At 39.0% G+C, this 27,191-nt stretch overlaps 1 protein-coding gene across 23 annotated transcripts in view; it reads left to right on the top strand.

Moving 5' to 3' along the window:
- LOC128508286 (neurexin-1a-like) overlaps positions 1–27,191 on the top strand; it is a 359,836-nt gene that overhangs the window by 189,682 nt on the left and 142,963 nt on the right. For all 23 annotated transcript variants that reach the window (XM_053479541.1, XM_053479540.1, XM_053479548.1 and 20 more), the window contains one exon: positions 26,843–27,024. In XM_053479541.1, the coding sequence (XP_053335516.1) occupies positions 26,843–27,024 (182 nt within the window). The remainder of the gene's footprint in view (positions 1–26,842; positions 27,025–27,191) is intronic.

The raw sequence follows: 27,191 nt of genomic DNA, 5'->3' as shown, positions 1-27,191 counted from the left end.
GTAGAACTTTTTGGTCTTAACTCCATTCACCGTGGTCTGAGGCAGAAGAATGATGAGTATCATCCCAATAATACCATACCTACAGTGAAGCATGGGGCTGGAAGCATCATGCTCTGGGGTTGTTTTTCTGCACAGGACGACTGCACTGTATTAAGGAGAGGATGAACAGGGCCATGTATTGTGACATATTGGGCAAAAACCTTCTTCCCTCAGTCAGAGCATTAAAGATGGGTCGTGGCTGGGTCTTCCAACATGACAATGACCCAAAGCACACAGCCAGGAAAACCAAGGAGTGGCTCCGTAAGAAGCATACGGACTATTTAAATGCAAAATAACAGGTCTTTGAGGGTCAAATATCTGGCTGATAAGCAGGTGATCAAATACTTATTTGACACAGTAGTTTACAAATAAATTGTTAAAAAATCATACAATGTGATTTCCGGATTTTTCTTTTTAGATTCTGTCTCTCCCCGTGGAAATGCACCTCCATGATTTCTAAGTAAGAGAACTTGCAAAATCACAGGGTGATCAAATACTTATTGACCTCACTGTATATATATATATATATATATATATATATATATATATATATATAGTAGTCTATTACCATTATAATATTATATATTATATTCTTATTATTTTCTGAGTTTAATTTTTTTTCCTTATTGTTATTTTTTTTTACTTTTTAGATACACTATACGTATCTACTTTTTCTTTCTTCCTTTTTAATTATTTTTTTCTTCTTTTTTCCTCTTTCCTTTTCTCGTCCTTGAAGTAAATAACCAACTACATAACCATCATCTTCGTCTTTGCCGTGTGCCTCGCAGCTCAGTAGTGTTATTTCCCCCGCTCTCTATTAAACCCCTATAGATCTGCCGCGGGTTCGGTATTGACACGGGTCTATACACAGGGGCTTATTTTAAGCTACAGCTCTAGCGTACTCTTCTCATTAGCAGCGCCGCCTGCTCTGTGTTTCCTGCCCATCTGTAAGCAGGGGACGGCCTCGACTCGCAGGTAGGCGGGTCTTCTGAGTTTTAAACACCACACTCTAAATCTAGAAGAGTCCCATGTCAGGTCTCATTTGTTTAGCTCCAGATGTAGCTCCATCCAGATATCTATACGAGTGCTGTATATGTGTGTGTGTGTGTGTTCTTGCTTATGTAACAGTGCCTACATTTTAATTCGCTACAGCATTTAATGTTCACACCTAGATGATTAGCGCAAACCGTTATGTGGGCAAGTTTTACACTCCATTTTTAGTTTCAAATTATCATCTTTACTGTACATCTGAGCCGCTGCCACAAATTGGAAGAGCTCACAGTGATGGATATGAACAAGAACATAACTATGTGTATGGACGTCATTTTGTATTCTGCTATGTTTCCTTCATAGACCTGAAAGACCACTGAGGGTGTGCTGTGGTGTCTGGACCCAGGACATTAGCACTGGTTCTTTTTGGTGCTGTGAAATGTGACTTGAGGCCTCTGTGGATCAAACTTGTTTGTATGGTGCATCTCAAGAGTGCTCGAACGGATTGGGATCTGAGGAGTTTGGAGATCTTGGGGTCTTTGCCTGCTGTGCCCTGTGTACGGTGGGCTGTGATGCACTGAGTGTGCGGGTGTTTTTCGATCGTATCCATCATTGAAGTTTTTGCCGATTTGTGCTGCATTGGCTTTTCTTCCAGGCTGGTTTTTGATTCCCGTGGACATTGGTGAGCCTGGGGTGCACATGATCAAGTCACCAGTTTCCTTGTTTATAATTAATAATCAATGTGTTAATGTTATGTGGCATTGATACTGTATCACGGCTGACCGGTGTACAAAGAAGTCCACAAAAAGGAAAACATGAATAAGAAATAAATTATACTGTATGTGCATTTACTTCAGGTTAATTTGAATAAGCTTACCAGTTTCCATAGAGTATCTTTTGTTTAAAAGCATGGCTTTACATTTTATCTACAGTATGTCAGACTTTCAGACAGTAAAATGGAACAAAATACATAAAAATAAACATAAAAAAGTTGCTCTACTGTAAATACCAAAACTCCAATTCCAAACATCCTTAGGAATATTTTTCTGGTTTTCTATGGGTCACCACATTGGGACTTTTGATCCACGAGATCGGGCACAGGTTTTCTGCCAGATGCTCATCCTGTACCAACCCTCCTATTTTCTAACCTGGCTTGGGACTGGCGCCACATTCAGGGACTGGGTTGTACTGGGTGTAGGGTTAAGGGGCTTCAAAACATCTAATCTGGATGTGTTTCTAGTAAACTAATAAAATTAAGAATACCATCCCTTGCTAGGATCAATAGTTTGCTCATGAGCCCAGTCACAGTTCATGCCACTTCACAACCACAGAAGAGAAGAGCTCACCTACTGTAGGATTGGCGAGAATCCAAAAATTTCCTCCAGTATCTGTCCCGTATGCAGTGTTACAGAATACACCATATTGGTTCACGGAGGTCTGCGAATAAGTAATTGCCATGTGTAACAGGAATGTTGGTTTGAAGAATGATTTAGATCACCACCCCCTACAGGGTATGCTGTTATATGGCCCAAAAGAATGGGTATGAGACTTAACGGTGGTTCAATGCCCTGGGGTCTGACACAATGATGCCATTTTATTGCCTGACATATGGGTTGAAGCCAACAACCAAGGGAGAAGATAAGGATTGTGATGGACACCTATATGCACAGGGACAGTTTGTCAAGTTGAGTTCTTCTTCCAATTCTTCTAAGATGCAGCAGTTCTCAGCACATGGTCTATTTTAATGCTATTAAGACATTCCTAATGATATTATACCCCATTAAACATTTTTTCAAGTGGTAATAAAGGAACATCTATGAAACCTAGCGTAGATCATGTTTGCCCATTGGCGTAGAAACCTTTGCACCTGACAGGCACACTTACTTTTCCTAAAGCCTGATGTTTTCCTCTTATTGTGGACTGTCAGTAGTTGATTACTGTGGTGAGAGTGGAATGATCCTTGTACGGGAAAATGACTGCAGTCAGCTTTGATAAGGCTCCTTTTACATTGGCGTCTTTTCTTCACTGAGCAATATGGGCTCTCGTGGATGGATGGATGGATGGATGGATGGCAGAACAAGGTGTAAAGAAGCACTGATTTGATATCTTTATTGCATTCCTGATTTTTTGTTCCCTTCTATTTGTTTCTCTTCATTTCTATCACATATTTCCTTTCTTTTTTTCTTATTTGTTTCTTTTGCTCTCTTTACTTTTTCATTTGTGCCAGGTTGCTTTTTTCCTCCTCATTTCTCTTCTACTTTTTTAGCTTTTTATGTCTTTTGTCTTTCAGATTTTTTCTCTTTAATTCTCTCTTCTTTACTTTTTCTTTCTCTTTTTTGTCTTCTTTTTTCTCCCTTTCATTTCTTTTCCTCTATATTTGCCGTTTCTCTTCTCCTTACTACCTGTCTCTAAATTGGTGTAAAGCATCTTTAAAGCAGTATTGATTTTTGAGGCTGTGCGCTTGCATGACTTCCTCCAGATACGCACATGCACGCACACACACACACACACACACACACAACAGGTCGATGTAGAGATTCCGGATTGGGATGTTAGCACAGAGTAGGCAGATTGGACATCACAGAGATGCACTGAGCTTCCTGTTAGCTGTAGAAAGGAATAAAAAAAAAAGTCAAAAGCATTATTAATTGCTATTAATTGCTATCAGTGAGACGTTCTATGAGCTTTTTGCAGTCGATGTGTGGAGATGTAGAAGTGTGTGCTGTAGAGATGGGGACATGTGGATGTGTGGAGGCGTAAACTGATAAAGGTATGGACAGATGGAAGTTTGGAGGTTTAGATGAGTGTAGGAGGAGTAGATAGAAAGAGGTGTGAAGGTGTAGGGATATAGGTGTAAAATTGTGAAGATATAGAATGATGACAGTGTGGATGTTTGGAGCTGAAGAAGGGTAGATACGTGGAAGTATGGATGTGTATGAGGAAGAGTTGTGGAAGTGTACAGTAGATAAATAGTGTGGAGGTGTAGAGGGGTAAAGCTGTGGTAGTGTAAATAGGTACCAGTTTGGACGTGATGATAGATAAAGGTGTAGTGGTGTAGATAGATGGAGGTTTAAATAGATAGAGTTGTGGAGGTGAAAATGGTAGAGGTATGGAGTTGTAGATTGATAGAGATATGAAGGTGTAGATGGGTGAAGGTGTAAAATGGTAGAGGTATGGAAGTGTAGATGCATGGAGGTGTAGATAGAGTTGTGGAGGTATAGAATGGTAAACGTATGGATGTGTAGATGGGTGGAGGTTTAGATAGATAGAGAAATGCGGTATAGATGGGTGGAGGTGTAGATAGATGGAGATATGATAGTATAGATGGGTGGAGGTGTAGATAGACAGGGATATGGAGGTGTAGATAGAGTTGTTGAGGTGTAGTATGGTAGACTTATGGAGGTGTAGATGCATGGAGGTGTGGAGGTGTTGATAGAGTTGTTGAGGTATAGATGGGTGAAGGAGAAGTATGGTAGAGGTATGGAGGTGTGGATGCATGGAGGTGTGAAGGTGTCGATAGAGTTGTTGAGGTACAGCATAGATGGGTGGAGGTGTAGATAAAGTTGTGGAGTTGTAGTATGGTAGAGGTATGGAGGTGTGGAGGTGTAGATGGGTGGAGGTATGGAGGCGTAGATAGATAGAGGCATGGAGCTGTGGAGGTGTAAAATGGCAGAGGTATGGAGGTGTAGTTAGATAGAGGTGTGATGGTGTAGAATGGTAGAGGTAATGAGGTTTAGATAGATAAAGGTGTGGAGGTGTAGGTGTAGATGGGTGGAGTTGTGGAGGTGTAAAACGGCAGAGGTATGGAGGTGTAGTTGGATAGAGGTGTAATGGTGTAGAATGGTAGAGGTAATAAGGTTTAGATAGATAAAGGTTTGGAGGTGTAGATGTAGAAGGGTGGAGTTGTGGAGGTGTAAAATGGCAAAGTTATGGAGGTGTAGTTGGATAGAGGTGTAATGGTGTAGAATGGTAGAGGTAATAAGGTTTAGATAGATAAAGGTTTGGAGGTGTAGATGTAGAAGGGTGGAGTTGTGGAGGTGTAAAATGGCAAAGTTATGGAGGTGTAGTTGGATAGAGGTGTAATGGTGTAGAATGGTAGAGGTAATGGGGTTTAGATAGATAAAGGTGTGGAGGTGTAGGTGTAGATGGGTGGAGTTGTGGAGGTGTAGAATGGTAGAGGTATCGAGGCGTAGTTAGATAGAGGTGTGATGGTGTAGAATGGTAGAGGTAATAAGGTTTAGATAGATAAAGGTGTGGAGGTGTAGGTGTAGATGGGTGGAGTTGTGGAGGTGTAAAACGGCAGAGGTATGGAGGTGTAGTTGGATAGAGGTGTGATGGTGTAGAATGGTAGAGATAATGAGGTTTAGATGGATAAAGGTGTGGAGGTGTAGGTGTAGATGGGTGGAGTTGTGGAGGTGTAGAATGGTAGAGGTATCGAGGCGTAGTTAGATAGAGGTGTGATGGTGTAGAATGGTAGAGGTAATAAGGTTTAGATAGATAAAGGTGTGGAGGTGTAGGTGTAGAAGGGTGGAGTTGTGGAGGTGTAAAACAGCAGAGTTATGGAGGTGTAGTTGGATAGAGGTGTAATGGTGTAGAATGGTAGCGGTAATGAGGTTTAGATAGATAAAGGTGTGGAGGTGTAGATGTAGAAGGGTGGAGTTGTGGAGGTGTAAAATGGCAGAGTTATGGAGGTGTAGTTGGATAGAGGTGTAATGGTGTAGAATGGTAGAGATAATGAGGTTTAGATGGATAAAGGTGTGGAGGTGTAGGTGTAGAAGGGTGGAGTGGTGGAGGTGTAAAATGGTAGAGGTATGGAGGTGTAGTTAGATAGGGGTGTGATGGTGTAGAATGGTAGAGGTAATGAGGTTTAGATAGATAAGGGTGTGGAGGTATAGGTGTAGATGGGTGGAGTTGTGGAGGTGTAGAATGGTAGAGGTAATGAGGTTTAGATAGATAAAGGTGTGTAGGTGTAGAAGGGTGGAGTTGTGGAGGTGTAGAATGGTAGAGGTATGGACGTGTAAAATGGTGGAGGTATGGAGGTATGGAATGGTAGAAGTATGGAGGTGTGGAGACAGAAGCTGTGATTTGTAATGCTCACTCCATGTGAGGAGCTCAGTGAGCGTGATCAGCGTCCCCTGCACTCAGCTCCTCCGGTTAATGCGGCTTCACAGCGAGTCTCTGATCCGTCTGTCGCATCACAGAGCGCCGCGCCATTTACCTGATTATAATCAACTCTAACAGCCTCGCCCTGCTGCTCAGGAAGAACCTCTTCACCACTCTTACTGCCCAGGCACGAGTGGGAGAGATAGAGTTAGGAGAGGGCGATGGAGAGAGGGGTGAGGAAGTGAGAAGAGTGAAACGGATGGAGGAGAAGGACTGAGGGGAAGAGAGACAATGAAAGAGAGAGATACTGTACTGTAGTGGGAGGAAAACAATTGGGAGTGAAGAGAGATGGATGGGGAATAGATGGAGGGAGGAGAGAGGTGGAGAGAAAAAGGAGATTAAGGAAGAAGACAAATGGAGGGAGGAGAAGGAGAAAAATAATATGAAACAAAAATAGAAGAAGAAGAGTTAGAAGTTAGAGTGGAGACTGGAGGAGAGAGGAGGAACGATGGAGAAAAGAGAGACAGACGAATAAAGATGGAGGAGAAAAGCTGATGGTCACGTGACTAGAGCAGTATAATTCTAATAATAAAATCAAATCTTATATATAATTAAGGTCATGGCTTAGATAGACTTCTCTTCTCTTCTCCTCTCTACACCTCCTCCCAGCATTCTGCCCCCTGGTGGTGGTAGTGGTGTTAGTAGTGTTGGCTGGGGTCTAGTGTTGAGGTCTGGCACTAACGCATCCTCTTCAACTCGGTGTGGAAATGAAGGAATGATGTGAGGAACGAGTGAAGGAGTGACAGAGTGATGAAAAAGAAAGAATGAACAGTGAAGGAGGGATGAGCGCTGCTTTCTCTCGCCTTTCTATCCCATATCTAGGACAGGATGAGGAGGGAGTTCAACCCCCAAAAGGCAGAGTCTGAATCATGATCATAATCTCTCTCTCTCTCTCTCTCTCTCTCTCTCTCTCTCTCTCTCTCTATCACTCATCCTCTGTCTCTTTCTGTTTGTGCTACATGAATATAACGCCAGTCAATGCTGAATCCGCTGAATACTAAAATGTCTGACTCGTCTAAAATGGTCAGCATTTTTCAGAAGATATTTTCTATTAGGAACACACACACACACACACACACACACACACACACACACACACACTATAATAAATAGAGCTTCTGCTTAGAATATTATTTGAGGCACAAACATAATACACACACACACACACACACACACACACACACAGGACATAAATGCATATGGTTAAGTTACTTATCTGATCCGGGTGTTTAAAGGAAAAGTGATGTAATAAAGAGGAAACAAACTGCCGATAAATAAACATTCAGAATACCTACATGATAGATAGATAGATAGATAGATAGATAGATAGATAGATAGATAGATAGATAGATAGATAGATAGATGTTAATCTAGCAGTGTTGCTTGGTAACTAAATATTTGTTATTTTTTAATTGTTTATTTGTTTGTTTATTTTTTGTGCATTAATCATAACAATGTTAACAACCCCATATGTCTGTGTGATTTGGGGGGTTGGGTTGGGTTTTGGGGTGGGGCTGGTTGGTCTTGGAGCACAGTTATTGTCCAGCATGTTGCTCCACATTTCGGCCCACCGCCGTGTGTCATGTCTCAGTGCGGGTCATCTCTCTGCCCTCGGGGACAGTAAACCCTCCGTCCATCCTGTCAGCACTTCATCATGTCCCCCTCCGAGCTGCAGCCGTAATGAGAGCCATAAATTAGTGCTGGATTACTCCTCTCCCTGTCAGTGTGCAGACTCGAGGCAGGAAGTGTGAAGCGAGCCGGCGAGCTCCTCGGGGTTGTACAGGGTAGAAGTCCTCTGCACTGGGCTGTTTAGTCTTTTCCCTGTTCCTGCACGCCACGCTCGCCGCCATAATTAACTGATGAGTTCAGCAACAGGACAAACACTCTGAAGTGTAAACGGTTTTTCGTCAGAGGTTTTTCGAATCTTTTCACACCAGTTCTGTTTAAAACTGATTTATTTTTACACGGATCACTTTATACTTTAAATAAAACATTATTCAATTAAACAAACACACAGATTACTTTGGGAACTGGAGGCTAAACGAACCTGTCTGGAGTTTATTATCGGTATTATTATTAGGACTAGAATTATTAGTATTGGAATTATAATTAGTATGTTTAAGAGTTTTTACACCTAAATGATAAATAATAATAAGTTTATTTTTTTTAATAAAGCAAAAGAGAGCATCATGGTAAAGTAATACACACACGCACGCACACACACACACACACACACACACACACACACACACACATGAATGTACAGTTTCATGCTTATTTTTATTAAAAAAAGTGGGTGCAACTTTTTCATTATTGCATTATATTATTAATTTATATATTTCTCTATTAATATAAGGATACACTACAAGCTAGACAACAAGCTAGCAGAACTTTATACATCAATAAATAAACTATGAGCAGCAACATATAACCAGGCAACGAACAAATATCAGTAAACAAATAAATATATAACAAATAAACAAGTAACCAGTAACAGTAATCAAATAAGTCTAAACATATGTGAATAAAACATGTTAAAAGGTTGCACATAAACAAACCAATAATTATAGTAAGTAAACACACAAACAAATAAATAAATAAATAAATAAACTGCTGCATTTATTTAAAAAAAGCAACATCTACAAACATCATGAGTATCACACAAACACAAAAATAATTCAAGCAAATACGGTAATTAATAAAAGAGAAAGAAAAACACAAAATTTAAGAAAAGTAAAAAAAAAAAAAAAACAATAAATAGATGGACATGTTAACTTGCATATAACCAACCAAACAAATAAACTATAAATAAAATATTTTAATTAAATGAAATAAATGTTAGAAAAAATAATAAAAAAATACAAATAAAAAGAATAAGTAAATTAAACAAATATAAAACAAATAAAAAAATTATTTAATTAATTAGGTGATTTTGATTTTATAAAAAAACAACTAAACAAACAAATACATAAGTAAACATACAGTAGCATAACACAAATAGTTTAATACATTTCTTAAAGGCAATTTATGACTATAACCAAAATAAGTAAATCAATAAACACATACAGTAACCAATTAATAATTAGTAAACATTACATACAAATATTCACATATAAACAAACAAGCAAAAAAATTTTATGAATCAAAATAACCAAACAAAAACATAAATAAAGCACTATATTAAAAAATACACAAAGCAACACAAATAATTAGGTAAACTAAAAACGATACGATAAGTAAAAATACACAAAATAATGAATTATTAATAAAAAATTAATGCAAATAATTACACATAAATAAAACTATTAATCAATTATTTTTGTAATCATTTTCGTTGTGGTCATTCTTGGGTGGGAAACAAACTTCACTGCTGTTATAATCAGAAGTTAATGGACTGTAAAAGCGTTAAAGTGAGAGATAGAGAAGACTTTATCTGGGTGTGCTAATGCTATATATATATATATATATATATATATATATATATATATATATATATATATATATATATATATAGCAACCCTAACCCTATATATATATATATATATATATTTTTTTTTTTTATTTATTTTTTTATTTTTTTATTTTTTTACATTTGTTTGTGTTAGAGAGTTTTTTTTTTTTTTTTTCCTGCCACAGTTTCCTTACTCTCAGGGACTGTAAAAACTCAGTGACTAAATCTGGCTTAAATGCCACTTAATTTCCTTCCCCTGGCCTAATCTCTGCTAGCGCAGCCTAAACCGAGGGAATCACCAGACTCTGACACTTTGTCCTCCTAATGACGGGATTCAGGCCGAGGAAAGAAAATGAAGTAAATAATAACCTTCTAAACCCTGATTGAGGTCACAGCACCATCGTCCTCCACTGAGAGAAAATAAATATATATTTATATAGAAATCAGCGATGTCATTACCGTCTTGTATTTTTTGTTTTTTTTAACCCTAATGTACAGTTGTGTACCTGCAGCAGTGTGACGGCATTGACGGGAAATGCACAGCTCTAATCCCCGCTAATAGGATTGGGAGGGATTTCACCTTCTCAGCCCTCTTTCGCTCATCTCTCCCAGCTTCCACACTGCTGCCAAACACTGATAAAACACGCCGGCGTTCCAGAAAACACCGCCTTGCCATGTCATGCATGGCTTATCCGGCATGCTGCTTGTAGGTGTGTTTTTACAAGTCGCCCATGGTGTCGGAAAACAGCGCTCCGGAGCGTTTATAAAATGGTGTTGATTTACATATTTATACATGCTTACATCACGTCCTATCAGGTCACATCACACACCACAACAGTGCTTGATTTACACAATACTTTCTCCTCAAACACCTGATTCGACTCATCCGCTGGATGAAAAGTATGTACACTTAGAGATCACACATTTCTATCTAACAGATACATAATAAGTCCTAAATGAATAAATGTTTCCCCCCAGGATTATGCTTCCCCCCTAAAAAAATCCTGATGTAATTCCTGATAATCATAAGCAGTTCCATCTTTTGACCATGTGTCATGAATATATCCAGGTTGAATAAGATCTCAAAGGTTCGGATTCTTGCGTCTTTCTCTTTTTGTGTGTTTATGTGTGGAGTTTTTATGTTCTCTCCATTTCACAACCCTTGTTCCGCACAAAAATGTGTTCCAAAGTTCCTCGAAAGATGTTAACTCTTTCTAAGAGTTACAGAATAACTGGATATACAGAAACTTCAAAATATACTGGACCAAATTAATTTAGCACAGACGGATTTAGCTTAGCTAAGTACCCACATTCAGTCCACAGAGCAGAAACATTTGTTATGACCAAGATCTATTTTAACGTACTTATAAGTTTAATTTAAGACAGACCTGGAAAAAGCAGAGAAATTGAAAATCTTTAATGATCGTGCAATAGATTGCAGTGAAATCCTGGTCTTAGCATTAAAAAGTCCAACCTAATAAGTACAGTAACTCAGAACTCAGAGCGCAGGGTTAGCCATGACACCTAAAGCAGTGAGAGTTAAAGTCCTTGCTCGAGTGTCTAACAGTGGCAGCTTTGTTGAGGGTTTGATCCGATGACCTTTTAATTAGTAACCTTTTAAACACATAGCCTGCCAAGCCAGCGTGAGGACATGAGTTCAACCTTGTCATTTGCAGCTGCACTGTGCTCAGAGGTGCTGGTCTAGAGAACTAATCAACACCTTCCGACCAAACCAGAATTCAACAGCGATGTGATATTTAAAAAAAAAAAAAATTTCACCAGCTTTTTTTGCTGCGTGACTCGAGGACCGGCTGGAGCCGGAGTCTTCTGGAGGCTCAGCGAAATACTGCTGAGAACATTCTGATAATGTGCTTTCTGCGCAGTTCCCTTCTCACCACCAAACGACTCAAACTGCTAAAAAAACAAAAAAAAAAACCCGGAGGTCTCTTTGCGTTTCTCCGCTGCGCAATTTATCATCGTTGATCTCCGTGCTTCAAGGCTCATTTTTTGGTATATAGATAAACGAGCTGCTCTCCTAATAGAATCAGAGATGAAATAGAATCAAAGACAAAACCCTACGAGTGGAGACATGATGTGTACTTTTTGTGAAGAGGATCGTTATTAATCAGATTTATTCAGATTTATTAACCGGATTAATGCTGATTTTCGGTATGCTACGGTCGCTCTTAGAGTCTCTGTAGAGACTTTAGTCTTTTTCCTTGGTGGGAGGCCCTTCTCATTCGAGCCCGTCGTCAAACCCGCGCTATCGTTTCCCCGACGTTTTCGCCAAGTGCCTCGCCTCGCCTCGCCTCCCCATTTTCCGCCTGGCTTCCTCTGTGTAATTATCTCCTCTCATTCTCTCTCCCATCGTGCTTTTTTCAGTAATTGGAACTGCTGTTGAACACCACATCTGTTGGCGGTGTGAGTAGGAAAAAATGGTGGAGAAAAAAAAAAAATTACCTAAATGGTGTGAGCTTTGCAGTTTTGATAGCCACTAAAGCGAATGTTTATCAGACGAATTACTGAGTGAGAACGATTTGTTGATGCCCTTTTTTTTTCCCCTCTCCCTAATCAGCTATGAGATGTGTTTCAATGAAGGCATGCAAAGAAGCAATTATGCCTAAAGACCGGTAATGTGATAATTATTTATTTTATAATGCAACAATGTGTGAGCAAGTATAACATTGGTTGTGGGGGGTGAGAATAAATAAAGCAGAAAGTGATTATACGGGGAGATCTTGTACAACCTTGTAATAAAGCCTGAGTACAGTGGCCTGCTGCTGGACAAGTTAATTAAGACAATTTAGCTTGTCAACAGTGGCAGACCTCGCTTACAGCAAAGGCCAGCTTGTATTGTAATTCTGTGAAGGCTCTTAGAGAGGCACAGTGGTAGCCATGATGAGCTGCGTCAATGTGAGGCGGTGAGTTCCTCAGCTTTTTACTCAGATATTAAAGAAAATTATCCAAGGCTGATGCTAAGGAGTGAAAAGTGAATGATCATGTCACCCGCCGGGATTCAAAGCACAAGCTCTGGCATGTCACTTGTTTCTCTTAAAAACTGTGCAAATACAGTTTGCGAGCGATCGTTTTAATTTGCTCAATGGACAAGTCCAAAAACGAGGCGGTTACAGTTTGAGAGAAGCCATCACGTTGACCTGTGAGGGTCGCAAAAACTCCAGGTTCCAGACAGAGTGACGAATTACAGTCGCTCAAAGTGATCACCAAGTTTCAAGAAAAAGGGAATCTTTCTGGTTCTTGTTCAAGGCTTTGAATGATTTCATAATTAGAAGTAGGAGTGTTACTGCTATTTCAAATAATGAATCCTATAAGTGACAAATGGCCAACAATTACAAGCAATCCCAAAAGCAAAAGATGTTGAAAACCAGGGCACTTTCCTTATTTTTCTTGAGCTTTTTTCCATTTCTTGACATTGCAACATCAGATCATTCCATCTACAAGTTATTGTCGGAGTTTTCTTGCTGCCTGTCACAACCAACCCACCCAGGAACTGGGACTGAGGATGCCCTGGCCATGTCAGTGGCTGGGTATTATATATAGTCATAGGGTTAAGGGCCTTGCCAAAAATTGGCTGGATATTATTATTATAAAAAAATGGAAAACCTACAGTATTAATGTCCAAATTTACAAGCATCCCATTTATAAAAATCCCTTAAGGATTGTTTTAAAACTTCAACATCATTCACCTTCATCTTGTGCTTAAGATTCAACTTACAGTACAGTTTACTTTCGGTTCTGGTTATCTCAATCTTCTTCAATTCCCCTGTCTGGAAACTTTTAAACCAACTATCACACCCACATCTATTCATAAAAGGCTCTTAATTAGCTAATTAGTTCAATCAGGTGTGCTGAGACAGTTTGCGGGGCAGAATTGAGCCCTGCTGCTTTACAAGAACCCGAAAGATTTCAAGTAGGTTCTTATACAGAAAATCTAAATTGGTTCTACATTTGACAGAAAGATGAGGTCTTTATAGAGTCCCTGCTTGTAGATTTTGCACCGAATTAAACTCAGGATGCATTCAAAGCTAATCTTCGAGCAGTGTGGTGGAAAGCTTGGCTCTGCAGTGCTGAGTATGTGTTTTTGTCTTGCATTACTTTACCCATCTGATGCAATATTATTTAATCCGGGTGTAGTTTTCCTTCCCTGAGTCTTATCCAATGCCTTGGCAAATTTCCTAAAGTTGCTTATTTAACATCTGTGTTTTAGTGTTTAGAGATTTCATCCCAGTGTGATGTCATTATTTTAAAATTATTACCACCCCATGCAGCAGTCATTAGGGCAAAAAACAAGTCTAGTAGAGAGGAGTGGGGGAGGGGAGTTAAAAGAACGAGAAAAGGAATTGCAGACATAATGGACTGATGGAATAGAACTTTGGGCATTATTCGGATAGTTTTGGTGGACCTTAGGGTCTCAGTGGAAGTAAAAAATAAAAAAGGGGACGATGGTGATGTGCTTTTTATAGGAAGGAGGAGATGGTGTGTGTGATGTTAGTTTATTTGTTGAAGTTTAGGTGTACTGTTAATGTAAACATCCTGAGATATCATGCTAACAAGCATTTTTTCCCCCTTATTTCTGTATAATTGCATTCTGATGCAATGCATGGCTATACTCTTTTGTTCAGTTCTAATTAACCACCGGCATTAAATATGAAGCCATTTTGATTCTTGCACAAAATAATAATAATAATGCACCCTTAAAGAGTCTAAATCATAATAATCATATTATTAATAATAAAAATTAGTGCTTTGTTGGTGTTGAAGATTACAATAACTGTAGACTAGGAAGCCTATGCTTATTATTTTTAGCTTACAGTACCATAAGATTGAGCAAATTGCTAGCTTAGCTAACTGCACCCAGTTACCCCCGGTTCCATAATATGCAATCTGTTCGGTTTTAGGACCGTTTGTTTGTCCGACTATGAAATGACCTGTGATGAGCCATCTGAGGTACTTGCAGCCAGCCAGGCTTCCTTATGGATCTATTCTGGTTATGGGACTTTGGCTATAAGGATTCCTCCCATGTGGGGCTGGAGATGAATGAGTGGGGCGGTCAGCTGTAAAGGTTTATATCGACAGGGCCATATAGATGCCAATAGTGCCAGACTTATTAAGCAAACACAAGGACGGCTAGCAGCCAGCGGCTACTGATTTACCACCAGCAGACAGGCGGAGAGCAAATGAAGTCCACTAAAGCACTGCCCAGTTCTGCTAAGGACAGCCAAGGATTCATCATTCTGAATGATCGTCTGGAGGAAATTGAGGAATAGGAGGATCATATTCCGGTGATGTATTCTCGCTTACTGAAATTGGTTAATAATAATATAAATAATCATGTTCCTAAAAGGGTTTTACTTGGAACCATATCTCAAAAGGTGTAGGATCGTACAATATTAAGAACGTCTAAGCAACCAAACAACGCTTTATAAAACTGGATGTGTTTATTAATTTGTCAGGGTACATAATTTAGACATGCATTGGAATAAATAATAGACTAAATTTGAGTACGCTCAGTGAAGAAAGGAATAGTCCTTTTCTTTAAAGGTTTCTTTCTCTGGGTGAGTTCTCTTTAAAGTTCTTTTTGAAGTGTGATATGGAACAAATTGCTCCAGCTCACACCATACAGGATACTTTGCTATGTCCCACTGGAGTAACCGCTAAAAATTTTACGTAATTAACAATCCAAAGAACTCTTGGGAGGAATAAAAAAAAAAACAGGACATCATACGCTCCTACAAAATACGGTCCAACTAGGACCATTAAAAGTTCTTTGCTTTGTCTATCTGAAAGACCTCCTGGTGCCAGGTAGTTTCCTTTTAGAATGGTAGAACCATTAATCCCTGAGGAGCATAGCAAACAAGAGCATCATGTCCTCTTCTGCAGAGTTCTTTGGCATGTTTTTTGTTTGGGAAACCCACAAAATCACAAAAAGAGAGTTTCTCTGACAAGGTTTTCCTTTTAAATAGGTTAACCATCCAAATAAATCACACAGAGAATCACACAGAGTGCTCTAGGGGACCTAGGGCACAAGGCAGGATACACTTTGGGTGGGGTGCCAACCCCAACCCTAATCAAGAATGCAAGTGAACACTTACTCGTTCATACACCCAGTCAGACACTATAGGCAATGAATATTATTAAAAACAATGTAACTATTGGAAATGGCTTGTCTTTGGACTGTAGGAGGAAACCAAAGTACCTGGAGGAAACACACCAAGCACGGGGAGAACATACAAGCACAGTCAAAAGGAAAATATCAAAGCCAGCAGTTGCATTTTTCAGGATTCTGAAATTTAAAGGTGTTTAGATCTTTTTGCATTTCTTAATTTCAGATGAGAATAAACTTGCCAGGTATTTATTCACAAAGAATGTGAGATCTCCAGTCCCCTGTGGTTCACAGCTTGCTAATAATAGCCAACCACAAGCCAGCACTAAAACAGCCCTTTGATTAGCCATGTACATTTTTCAAGCGTGAAGTCACAATCTGGAAAGCTTTCCGCTTGCAAGAGGAAGTGAAAATCTGATTATGGCAAAAAGCTCCTGAATTAGTTAAACCCTCCAAAAAAAAAAACCATAAACAGCCTGGTAGAAGAGGAGGGAAAATTCCACACAGACATGAGTGAATCTGACAATCCTTCCCCTGGCTATAGCGTTCTCCTTACACATGGTAAGTTCTTTCCTTTGCCATACAATAGGATCGGACACCTCCTCAACACTGAATGCACAGTACGCAGTTCAGCAACACGTCAGGAGTTGTAAGAGCGCATTAGGTCGACAGAAAACAAAGTGCCATGACAAGCAAAGTCCATGTAGGCCAATATCAAGGCGCTAACAGGAGACGACTGTATGCTGAGCATACAGTATACCTATGCTACGTGGTGCTCTTTGTAAGGGTCGGCAAAAAAAAAAAAAAAGGAAGATGTACAGGGATTGTTTTGAGCTCGGAAAGACAGGATGGATTTGGAGGAGTCCTTTCCTGGTGAGGGATAACAAGCCGTCCATGTTGCAAGCTCAGAAAGCCTGACACAAGCTTCATGCTACAGTATAAAGAGAAGAAAACAGACCAGCTTATTACCTTTCTGCTAAGTTTCTGTGGAACCATGGAAGCTTTAGGGCTTTTGGTTGATTATTGGTGACACCAGCTAGGCTTAGCAATTCAAGTGGTTTGGCTCACTGTACAGCACTGAATCTGCTGAAAATATAACAGAAAAAGAAATATTTTTCTTTAAAATTGAGGTTAGGTTAGGCTCCTCATATTTTCTGATAAATCCCGCCTTCTGTGGTATGACTAGTGGAGAATCAGTGCTTCGTCCTCAGCCAGATATTCGGGGGATCCTGTTTTAGGAGCTGTTTGTTCTCATGGAGTTTACTGTTTAGAAATGGAAGCTAAATGTCCCTCTTAGGAACTCGTCACATCATTAGGGCAAACGTGCAGAAAGATTAAATTTATGGCGACATACTGTAAAGGAAACGATCGGATCATGTGTTTCCAGCTAATATTCATGCTATCATTCTGAACATACCAGATTGGGTCAGAATGTTCTGATTGAGGTGTGTACAGTACATGATGCTGTTATTCCCCTTATTATTGGAATATTAGGGTCCATGTTCTGTAAATGTCATGGCTACTGCTAGGCTAGACAATCTTTTAGTTGGATATAACCAATTATTTCAAAGTTCCACCTCAGATTAGAGCAGTTATGACGGCTTTACACAGAATAAGTAGCAAACACAATTCAATATTACCTGTGCAAAGGAGATTATTGCACATTTTGGATGCCTTTAGCATTGTTTTACAGTGCAGAAATAAATAAAAACCAGGAACAACCATGGAATTGGAAGGTGTGTCCAAACTTTTGACTTGTGGTCTATCTGTATATGTTTAATTGTTGAATCTGCTTGGTCAGAAGGAGCTGATTAATGTTCTTGAACAGCCGTTTTCAAGGTGGTGAACTTGTAAATCAGAGACTCCGGTCTATTCCACACATACAAGCATTTGATTTCTTCAAAAAAATTTTAATTAAATTATTAAACATTTTATTAATTCATTAAAAATGAATATGCTGCTTCTGGCAAAGGATCACATCCGGTCCACACATACAAGCTTGGCACAGGTTTTATGCCAGATTTATGCCTGACACAACCTTCCCATTTAATCTGATTTTGCAAATGGTACAGTGGCTGGGTTTTGGGCACTGGCTGGAAATCAAACCCATGTTTTCTGAGTGGCAAGCGAAACACCTACCACTGAGCCAATGGCAACCCTAACCCAGTGGTTCTTAACCCTAGTCCTGGAACGTTTTTATTAAATGTATATAATGTCTAATTAAATGTGGGCGCTGCCTAAACACTACACTGTGCAGAACAGGTTGTCTTTCAGGACCATGGATAAGAACCGCTACCTTAACCGATCAGAAGGCTGACATGAAGCCACTGAGTACATAATGTTCTGATGTCAAACATAGGAGATACAGAACTTGTGTTGGACGCTTTAACAAGTCAAAATCATCCAGACATCAACACTAAAATCTGAGTTTTTAAATATCGTCTTCCTGTAAAGTGTTTTCGAAAAGGCTTTTTTTGTTCTACAGACAAGACTTTATAGCAATGCACTGTGCGTACTTTCCAGTTTCTGCTTCTCAGAAGGAGTAGTTTCTGAATTTTCTGACCCTTTACATAAAACTTATGGTTGACTCCCATAATTCAGTCTTTGTTCCTTTTATTTCATACAACAGTCCTGCTTTCTATTCTAATTGTATTGTCCTCCTGACAAAGTCGTCAATGCTGACAGCTGTATATTTCAGGAATAATAAACTGATGGAACCCATTTAGTGAGGCTCTCTGAAACATGGTGCTGATTTTCCCTGGAGAGTTTTCATGAGGTTTTTGTACTTTAGGCATTTCTGTGGGCTAGTGATCAATCTTCGAGGTATTATCTTGATGTTTGTGGCTTGAGCTAATTGCCTACAGTAGCTGGCCGAAGAGGAAATCTCAGGGAGGATGCAGCATGTTTAAGATGCAGGAGTTGATGGGTTTACTTTTTTTCTTCTAAATAATGATATTTACTATACCTTGTTTGGTGGATCTTATCAGAACAAGTCAAACAGCATAGTCGTACAGTATACGTACTGTACATCAGTCTGTTCTATATGGACATGTGGATTCATATTTCTGTACAGATCAACCTGCCAGAAAGTCGAGATATATTGGCGACTTTATTTCTGTAGAATCACAAACCTATGGATTTAATTAGATTCCTCCTCCGGTTTCTGTGCAATAACGATAATGTAAGGCTCATTACAGAGGCTGCTTCACCAGAGGTCAAACGAAAGACAGGTAGAACGACTGACCCTCAGTATGCAGCTTGATTGAAACTTCCCATGCATCCTTTTTCTTTCCTTCCTTGTCTCAATTCTTCGCCCATCTCAAACCTCGAAGCATATTTAAGATGCTAATCGCTAGGCTCACGGAGGCCTCACGCTTCATTAAGTGCCGGCAGGAATAGGCTGGGGCGCTGAAATTTAACCCCATTACAGTGCCATTAGCTGCGCTCCGCTCTTCCTCGTCCTCGCCGCACACCTCCGCTGACCCCCTTTGACGAGAGTGCGATTGCTAAAAAGATGACATTTTACAAAAGATACTCATCAGCCATAGAAAAGCACCGACGCACTCTTTATCTGTCCGTCAAACCTTACCAGTATTTTACCAGCGAGGAAAAATAAGAATGGGTTTAAGCATTGAGGCGGTAGACGAACATACTGTACAGATAGAGAGAGTGGTAGAAAGCCAGGCGCAAAAAGGGCTACCGGCCGAAGAGGGTAATATTTCCAGCAACTGACTGTATCTGATGACTACAACAGATCCATATCTGCGTGATGATCTTGGGACGAGGGAGAGAACGGAGCCGTATGCCGAAGGATAATTATCCTTCACCCCTGGAGCCTGCATACACACGGCGCAGGATTTCACACCAGCGATCCCTTCTGCATTTCAGACAGTGCCGGTAAACACCGAACGATGAAATATGAAGCCTTGAATGCAACTCGCTTTATGGAGGATGGTTTTCATCACTATGATGAAACAATCGAAGTAACTTAATTTTTGAACTATATTCTATGTTTAAAATAGTACTTCTTGTTTTTCTTAAATGTTTTAGCTTGTGTGAATGCTGTGTGGTTTGATTAATGCAACCAATTACATTTGCACCACTGGTTCTGCTCGTTTGCTCCAGGCAAAAGTTGACTCCAGAGAATGCACTCTTTGATAGTCTAAGGTTTCATCTAGTACCCTAAGGGGAATTAGAGTTGGACCCTCCGGGAGAATGCTCAGATGCTTCATGTAGAACAGAGCCTTTGCCTGAGACATGAAGACATGTAGAGTTTGTGGCATCTTTAGTATGCCTAATTGGTGACAAGCTTCAGATACCTGTATGTTGTGGTGTAATTGAATGTTCAAACTTTTATTTCTCAGACAGAAAAAAAAAAACACTTTTGGACTGATAATGCATTTTGCATTTATCATTTTGAAGTAACTATTGTCAAGTAATTAAGACACTTCTGAATTTTCCAGAAGAGGTTTGTGGTTTTCATTAAAGCATTTTTGTCAATTAGCTTGTTTTGCTTAATTTGCATACCCTTACCTGTACTGGAGAAAGCCAAAAGTCCAACAGGTTTTCGAACATTTTTCCAGCCAGACTCCACGTCAATAGTAAACATATTTCCAAGGACCCCCTTATGATCACAGCAGTTATTCAATCTTAAGAATAAAAGGAAAACAATTTGAACTTTGAACCCTGTGATTCGTGTACTGTAAAGATGACTTCCTGGTTATGTAAATTTTGGTCAGAATACATATTTATACTTTTCAAATTATAAACAATAGCTTGTTTACTAATCACTTGTTTACTTATCAACCCTACAAATGGCATTCAAGTCAAAGTGGGACTTTTGATTGTGCAGAATTACAGAACACAGTTTGAGGAATACAAACTACCTTAAATTCGCTACACTACTTCAATTATCACAGTGTTTCACTAGTGCTTGGATACCATCGAGGACAAAAAAGTGGAAAGGTGATCAGACTGCCTTTGTGATTCATGAGGCCTTCCAGGAACCCCTTTGATGGCTCAAACATGTGGAAATGGCTTGAAGCCAGGTCAGGACTGTATGGGGGATGAGTTAATCAGGCTTTCCACTCACTGAATGTTCACGAGGATGACTGCAGTGCGTTACGTTTCACCTCGGCCAGGATCGTCATTTACGGACGTTCGGTCTTCTTTAAAACGTTTGCACCATTCCAAATACTTTGCTGTGAGTCTCATCACTGTACTGTGCTTGAAGTCTTCAGTAAATGTCACACGACTTCGTTCACAAGAAAAATGGAGTCCTGAAGTTTCAATAAACAATGACAGGGATGTGTTACTTTCATAAAACCAAACGTAAACCCTTCCTTACAGCTCATCATCAAACATGCATAAAGCTTTCCAATAACTTTTAATGATGGGATCCATGAATCTCTCTTTTTCAGTCAACGTGCTACATCTTGAGGCAAAAATCTCATTGTGTTGTGCAGTAATCAAAAAGACATTTTTCTATGTCATGTACTGAGAAAGGGAGAACGACAAAGTTCCTGTTGCTAGAACAGTGAACAAAAATGTCAGATGTGTTAAAGCTGATATTTGAAGAAAAACATGTTTGAGCGTCTGATAATCCTGTTTGGCCTGAATGAGTCAGCTGATTAGATTCTGAACTCTGAAACTTGTGCGTGATGTATAAAATGTGACTGATATTGGTAATGAAACATGCTTGAGTTTCTGATAATCCTGTTCTGCTTGAATAATTGATCTGATTAGACTGGCACCACTGGCTTCGTTTTGTGGTTTTGTGTGTATATTTGGAAAAAAGTTGGCAACTTTCTAAATCTTAGATCATGATCAGACAAGTGTAAAAAAAAAATCAGATAATTACTGACTACATTTTTAGTAATCCCTGCTTGAAATCGTTTCACTGCATATGGTGCTGATCGGACAGCTCCACCAGTAAAGCCTGCAGGTGTGCAGGTAATCTGTCTCTTCCTGAAAGATGCACAATAGTTTCTCTGTCATTAGGAAGTCGAAGTGTGTAAATGAACATCCTGCTTGGATTGGATGGCGACGCTAGTATGTCTTCTTCTGGCTCCTGGCTGCCTGAAGCGGTGAGTCAGAATTGAGCTAAAATCTAGCTGGAGGCTGAGACATGGCATGAAAGGGTTTAATTATAATAAGCACTGAGTTTGGACAAACTACATGGCAGATATATGTATGTGAGTGAGTGTGTGAGTGTGTGCATGTGTGTGTGTGTGTGTGTGTTTCGCCTGGAAGCCACGGCCTTGTAAAATTGGATCCGAAGCCATACCGCTGATCGCTGTGCAAGCAGATGCGCCATAAAACGGAATAGAAATGACCAAATATTGGTGTAGCGTTCGCTTCGTGGTGTGAAAGTGCTTCGTAACTCCAATTTCATTTCTCTCGCTCGCTTCTTCGAAGCAGGTGGGTGTGTGATAGAGAGCAGGCCAAGACGAGGAGACACAGGAGCATTTGTCTCCACGCTGTAAATGATTCCACTGGGCTGCGGAGGACTGGGAAGCAAATACATAAATATATAAATATATAAATAAATGCAAAACAGGTTATTGATATTGTTCTTGCCTCATGAGGTAGTTTACAGGAAAATGTGCAGATTACAGTCAGGGTGATGTATGGCCTATTGTTCCTGCTGGAATGGTCAATGAATATTTAAACATCTCCAGCCTGGCGCCCATTACCCAGCATCTTTCTTTTTGAGCGAAAAATAACTCTAAATAACCAGTTTACTAGATTGGGCAACAAGTTAACCAGAGAGGCTGACGTTGTTCTCCGAGCTGATGAAATGAAAGCAAAACCATTTTTCACGTTGATTTATTTATTTTTTGTTTGTTTTGCACCATATTCTGCTTCTTATTATTGTTTGCAAACATTCTCCATTTTGCTTTTATAGGAAATAAATTAACAATGTTATGTCACTGTAAAGCAGGAATTTAATATAGCCACTCTGAAGCTGGTTACATTTTCCGCACCAAGAGATGTCTAACTCAATCAATGTAGTAAAAGGTGCATGTGTTTATTAATCAAAACATGTTTACATTGTGTCATATTTATCCAGTTATAGTTAAAGCTGTGGAGCAATGCACTGCCATTACCACACCTCAAAAAGAGACATTTTAGCAAGTAAAAATATTTTAAATCTAGTGAAATGTATATATTTTTTCTAGTTTAAAATATAAGATTATGAGAAAAGAAACTAAATATATGATTATTAAGCTTATTTATAGAAAATAATAGACATAAAGGTATTTTTCTAATGGGAGATGAGTTTGGTTCTTTTAATTAATAAATTCTTAAAACTTACTAAATGACTACAAAAAATTATGTTTAAAAAAGTTGTAAAAGTTACTTTAGAAGTAATAATAATAATAATAATAATAATAATAATAATAATAATAATTTTTAATTGCTGTTTTTTAAAGAGTCAATAAAGAGAATCGATATTTATTACTATATTTATTTTTTATTTTTAGGTAAACCAACATGAACATACCAAAAGAAAAAGGAAAACCATAAACACATGATCACATGTTTGTTTATGGCAGTTTCTGGTTGATTTTCAGATCAAAACAATAGTATTAATATGAGCAAATTGTGCTAATATGAGCAATTCATTTCCTCATATGTATCAGTTTGTATTTCATTCCTGATACAATTTACACATTTCAAAAGCATTGATATCTCTGGTGCCCAAAACACACAGTTTAATGTATCAACCCTCCCACAACTACAAACACCTGCTTCCATATAAGGACCTCCAAATAAGAAGTTTATTGTATAACTTCATCCTTAACTGCTTAACAACCCCGCCATAAATCCATGCTACTACTTCCAGTAACTTCTGGTGCGATGTTTAGTATTGATTTTTATTTATTTGTTATCATTTGTGTGTTTTATTACACTTTTTTGTAAAATGCCTAATTTAACACTCAACTAACAGATTGACTTATAATGTTAAACCAACCCGTCAGAAAGTGCTACCTGTATTAACGTAACACGGATTATATTCTGACAAAGTAAAAAAATAAAATAAAAATCATCACAAAGTGCTACTTGTACATTAAGATGTCAATATTACCTCTGATAAAACTGTACAATATATTTATTGCAGTGCAATGATCATTAAAACTATAGATATTGAGAAAATACTGTGGACTGATGTACAGTAAGTATAAATTTTTGCTACTGGAGGGACATTTTGGGAAAAAAATGATAGAACTCTGGTATGGATCTGTGCTGCTCACATTTTATGGGTTAACAATCGTATAGTATATTTAGATTGTTGTAATCTTATATTAAGAAATTGTAGATAAATGTGATTAGATTTAAGGCATTTTCACTTATATTTTCACATTTTTGCAGAAAAATTACAATTACCTTAATAAATTGTAAACTTTTATAAAGACTTTCAAGAGCGTTTTAGAATGAGGCAGTTGTTACTGTATTGCTGAATAAACCTTCTGACCAGATCAGAATCCAGTATCGTAATGCAGACTTTAATCCCTATACTGAAATTTTCTCATTAATGTTGACTAATGATGCAATGATCGCGTACGTTGATTGTTATAGGATTTGGCTTAATATAAAAAGGGCTGGTGTATCATTTCTTTCTCCTCCATTGTAATATTGTTCTGATTTATCCTCTTCCATGATGCGAGGCTCCACTCGAGCCTGACAGCAAATAGGAAAAAAAAAAAAAAAAACAATCCCGAAGCAACTTTTGCGTTATTTTAATTCCTCCTCTATACCGCAACACTCTCTCTGGAAACCAACTCACTTCACTCCAATCAAAATGTTATTTATTTATTTATGTATTTATTTATTTATTTTCCCAGATTTGTTTTTCCTCTGCCGTCTTAGACAGGTCCGTTGTTCGTGCAGCACGAGGAGCCGAGCGTCCCGACCCTTTCGCTAGCACGTTCACCGGAGCTGAAAATTGCTAACACCGTGTGCAGCATGTATGAGGAATTGCGCGACGCTACCCGCTAAAGGGCTCGTGTCTGATTCGAAACCTCTCACTGTCCTGTCGCTAATCAGAATTCAGCAGGCCGGGTGCGACCTCGCCGCTTCCTAAGATACCTCGTGATATCCCGTAGTCTCTATCCTTTTCTTGTCGCTCGAAAGTGTTGGCGCTCACACCTCTTCATCTTCTGTGCGTCGGTGTGCGGAGATTCGCAGTCAATAACCGTTGTTATTTTTCTCGCCTAATTTGTTTAATCATATTACTCGAACCTGATTGAATAATTCTTCCCTAATATATGTCAAAGCCGTTTGCTCTAATTAACTGCAATCGGTAGAGACGATGACACAGATATCCGGAAGAGGGGAAGTAATTGACGCAATACCAGCAACACACAGTGTAAACAGGAATCTCAGACATATTTCAATATTTTTATACTCCAGAATAATGACTTTGGCCTCGTGGAGCTTTTGCAAATTGATGATACTGTATGTTTACTTCCACAATCAATAAAGATTTTATTAAATGAGTCTCGAATAAACATATAATTTACTCACTCAGTCATCGCCTGTACCGCTTTATCCTTTGTACAGGGTCACAGGGGGCCTGGAGCTTATCCCAGGAGACTTAGGGAACGAGGCGGGGGCACACCCTGGATGGGGTGCCAATCTAATCTAATCTAATCTAATCTAATCTAATCTAATCTAATCAGATACTCGCTTACACACTATGGCCAATTTGGAAACGTCAATTAGCTTAATCTGCATGTTTTTGGACTGTGGGAGGAAACCGGAGAACATGGAGGAAACCCACCAAAGGACGGGGAGAACATTTAAACTCCATGCACACAGACCCCGAGACGGGAATTGAACTCATACAGTACTTTGGAGGTGCAAGGCGACCGTGCCACCATAAACATCTCATTATTTAACGTTATTCATTTTTGTTCCACTTTTATCTACAGTATATATTGACATTAACGTTAAAATGTTTTCTATTATTTAAACAATGATACATTTGATCCATTTCCAGTTACATTGACTGTTGAAACCAGTAAGTGTTTCCTGGGCTACATTACAGCAGCAAGAATTCAAACAAAGTGTGAAAGTTTTTGTTTAGTTTTTTGTTTTCTCTCTTGAATAAAAACACAAAACAAAAACACTTTGACAGCTTGTCATGTTACCGAGAGATGACAAACTCATCTGTCTTGAAGATTTTTAGAAAAAGTTACAGCTTTACCTCTGAACGTCACGGCGCGCTGATAAATATAAACCCGCGATTAGTCAGAAAACACTGTAAAACAAGCACTTCAGGCAAGAAAGCACTTTTTGTTTTTAAGCTGTTAAGCGACGACGCCTCGAACAGGAAGGCGACTCACTCGTACAGTGCTGTGAAAAAGTCCTATTCATCAAACACTCTGTAATATTACACAAGGATAACCCGAGTAAATGAAGTAACAAAATGACGTTTTTAAACGAGGATTTTATTTATTAAGGGAATTAAAAGCTGCCCAAACCTGTCTGACACTATGTGAAAAAGTAAATGCCCCCTAAACCAAAGAACCAATACTTCTTCACATTGGGTCAGACAGACTTGGACAGAAATTATTATTTAAATACAAATTTATCGAAAGTTATATATATATAACAAAGTTATCGTCGCATAAGGTGACCCGGTGACTTAGCGGTTCGAACTGTCGCCTAACAGCTTGTTAAGCAACAATCAATATATCGATCTATATATAAAAAAGGTCAAGCAAAAATGAATAGCATTAAATAATTATATGTTTATGGCAGCATGGTGGTGTAGTGGCCTCGCACCTCCAGGGTCCAGGTTCGATTCCCGCCTCCCGTTTATAGCTTCATGATCTTAATTACTTAAGTGTGACAAATATCCAAATAATCAGGAAGGGGGCAAATATTTCAGGAGGTGTTACCGTCATGCAGTGTGATTTAATATGTCCAAAAAAAAAAAAAAGTGTACAGTATGATGTCATTAACCAGAACATAATTCTGTAATTTGAACACCTCCAGCTTTGCCACGGAGAAGTTTCTCCGTAGAAGCTAACAATCCATGTTTACGCCTCTTTCTCCTTTTTACACAGCCGGAACGACGTACATATTCGGGCGTGAAGGAGGTAGGATTACATACACATGGCCGCCCAACGACAGGCCGAGCACCCGAGCTGACAGACTGGCGCTGGGCTTCAGCACTCAGCTTAAAGACGCCCTGCTCATCAGAGTCGACAGCTCATCCGGACTGGGAGACTATCTCAAACTGCACATCGTGAGTCCAGCCTCGTTTATAACTTCCAGCACACACACACACACACACACACACACACATCTACAGTATGCAGATGTTGTAAAATAGATATCAAGACGCATTGAAGCTGTCCAGTTTTATTTCCTCTCACTTCTCCACATCATGCAGAACAATCAAACATGACAGAA

This window comes from Clarias gariepinus, chromosome 20 (assembly GCF_024256425.1).
Source record: "Clarias gariepinus isolate MV-2021 ecotype Netherlands chromosome 20, CGAR_prim_01v2, whole genome shotgun sequence".
Taxonomy (NCBI): Eukaryota; Metazoa; Chordata; class Actinopteri; order Siluriformes; family Clariidae; genus Clarias; species Clarias gariepinus.
This window is presented reverse-complemented; position numbering and strand designations above follow the sequence as displayed.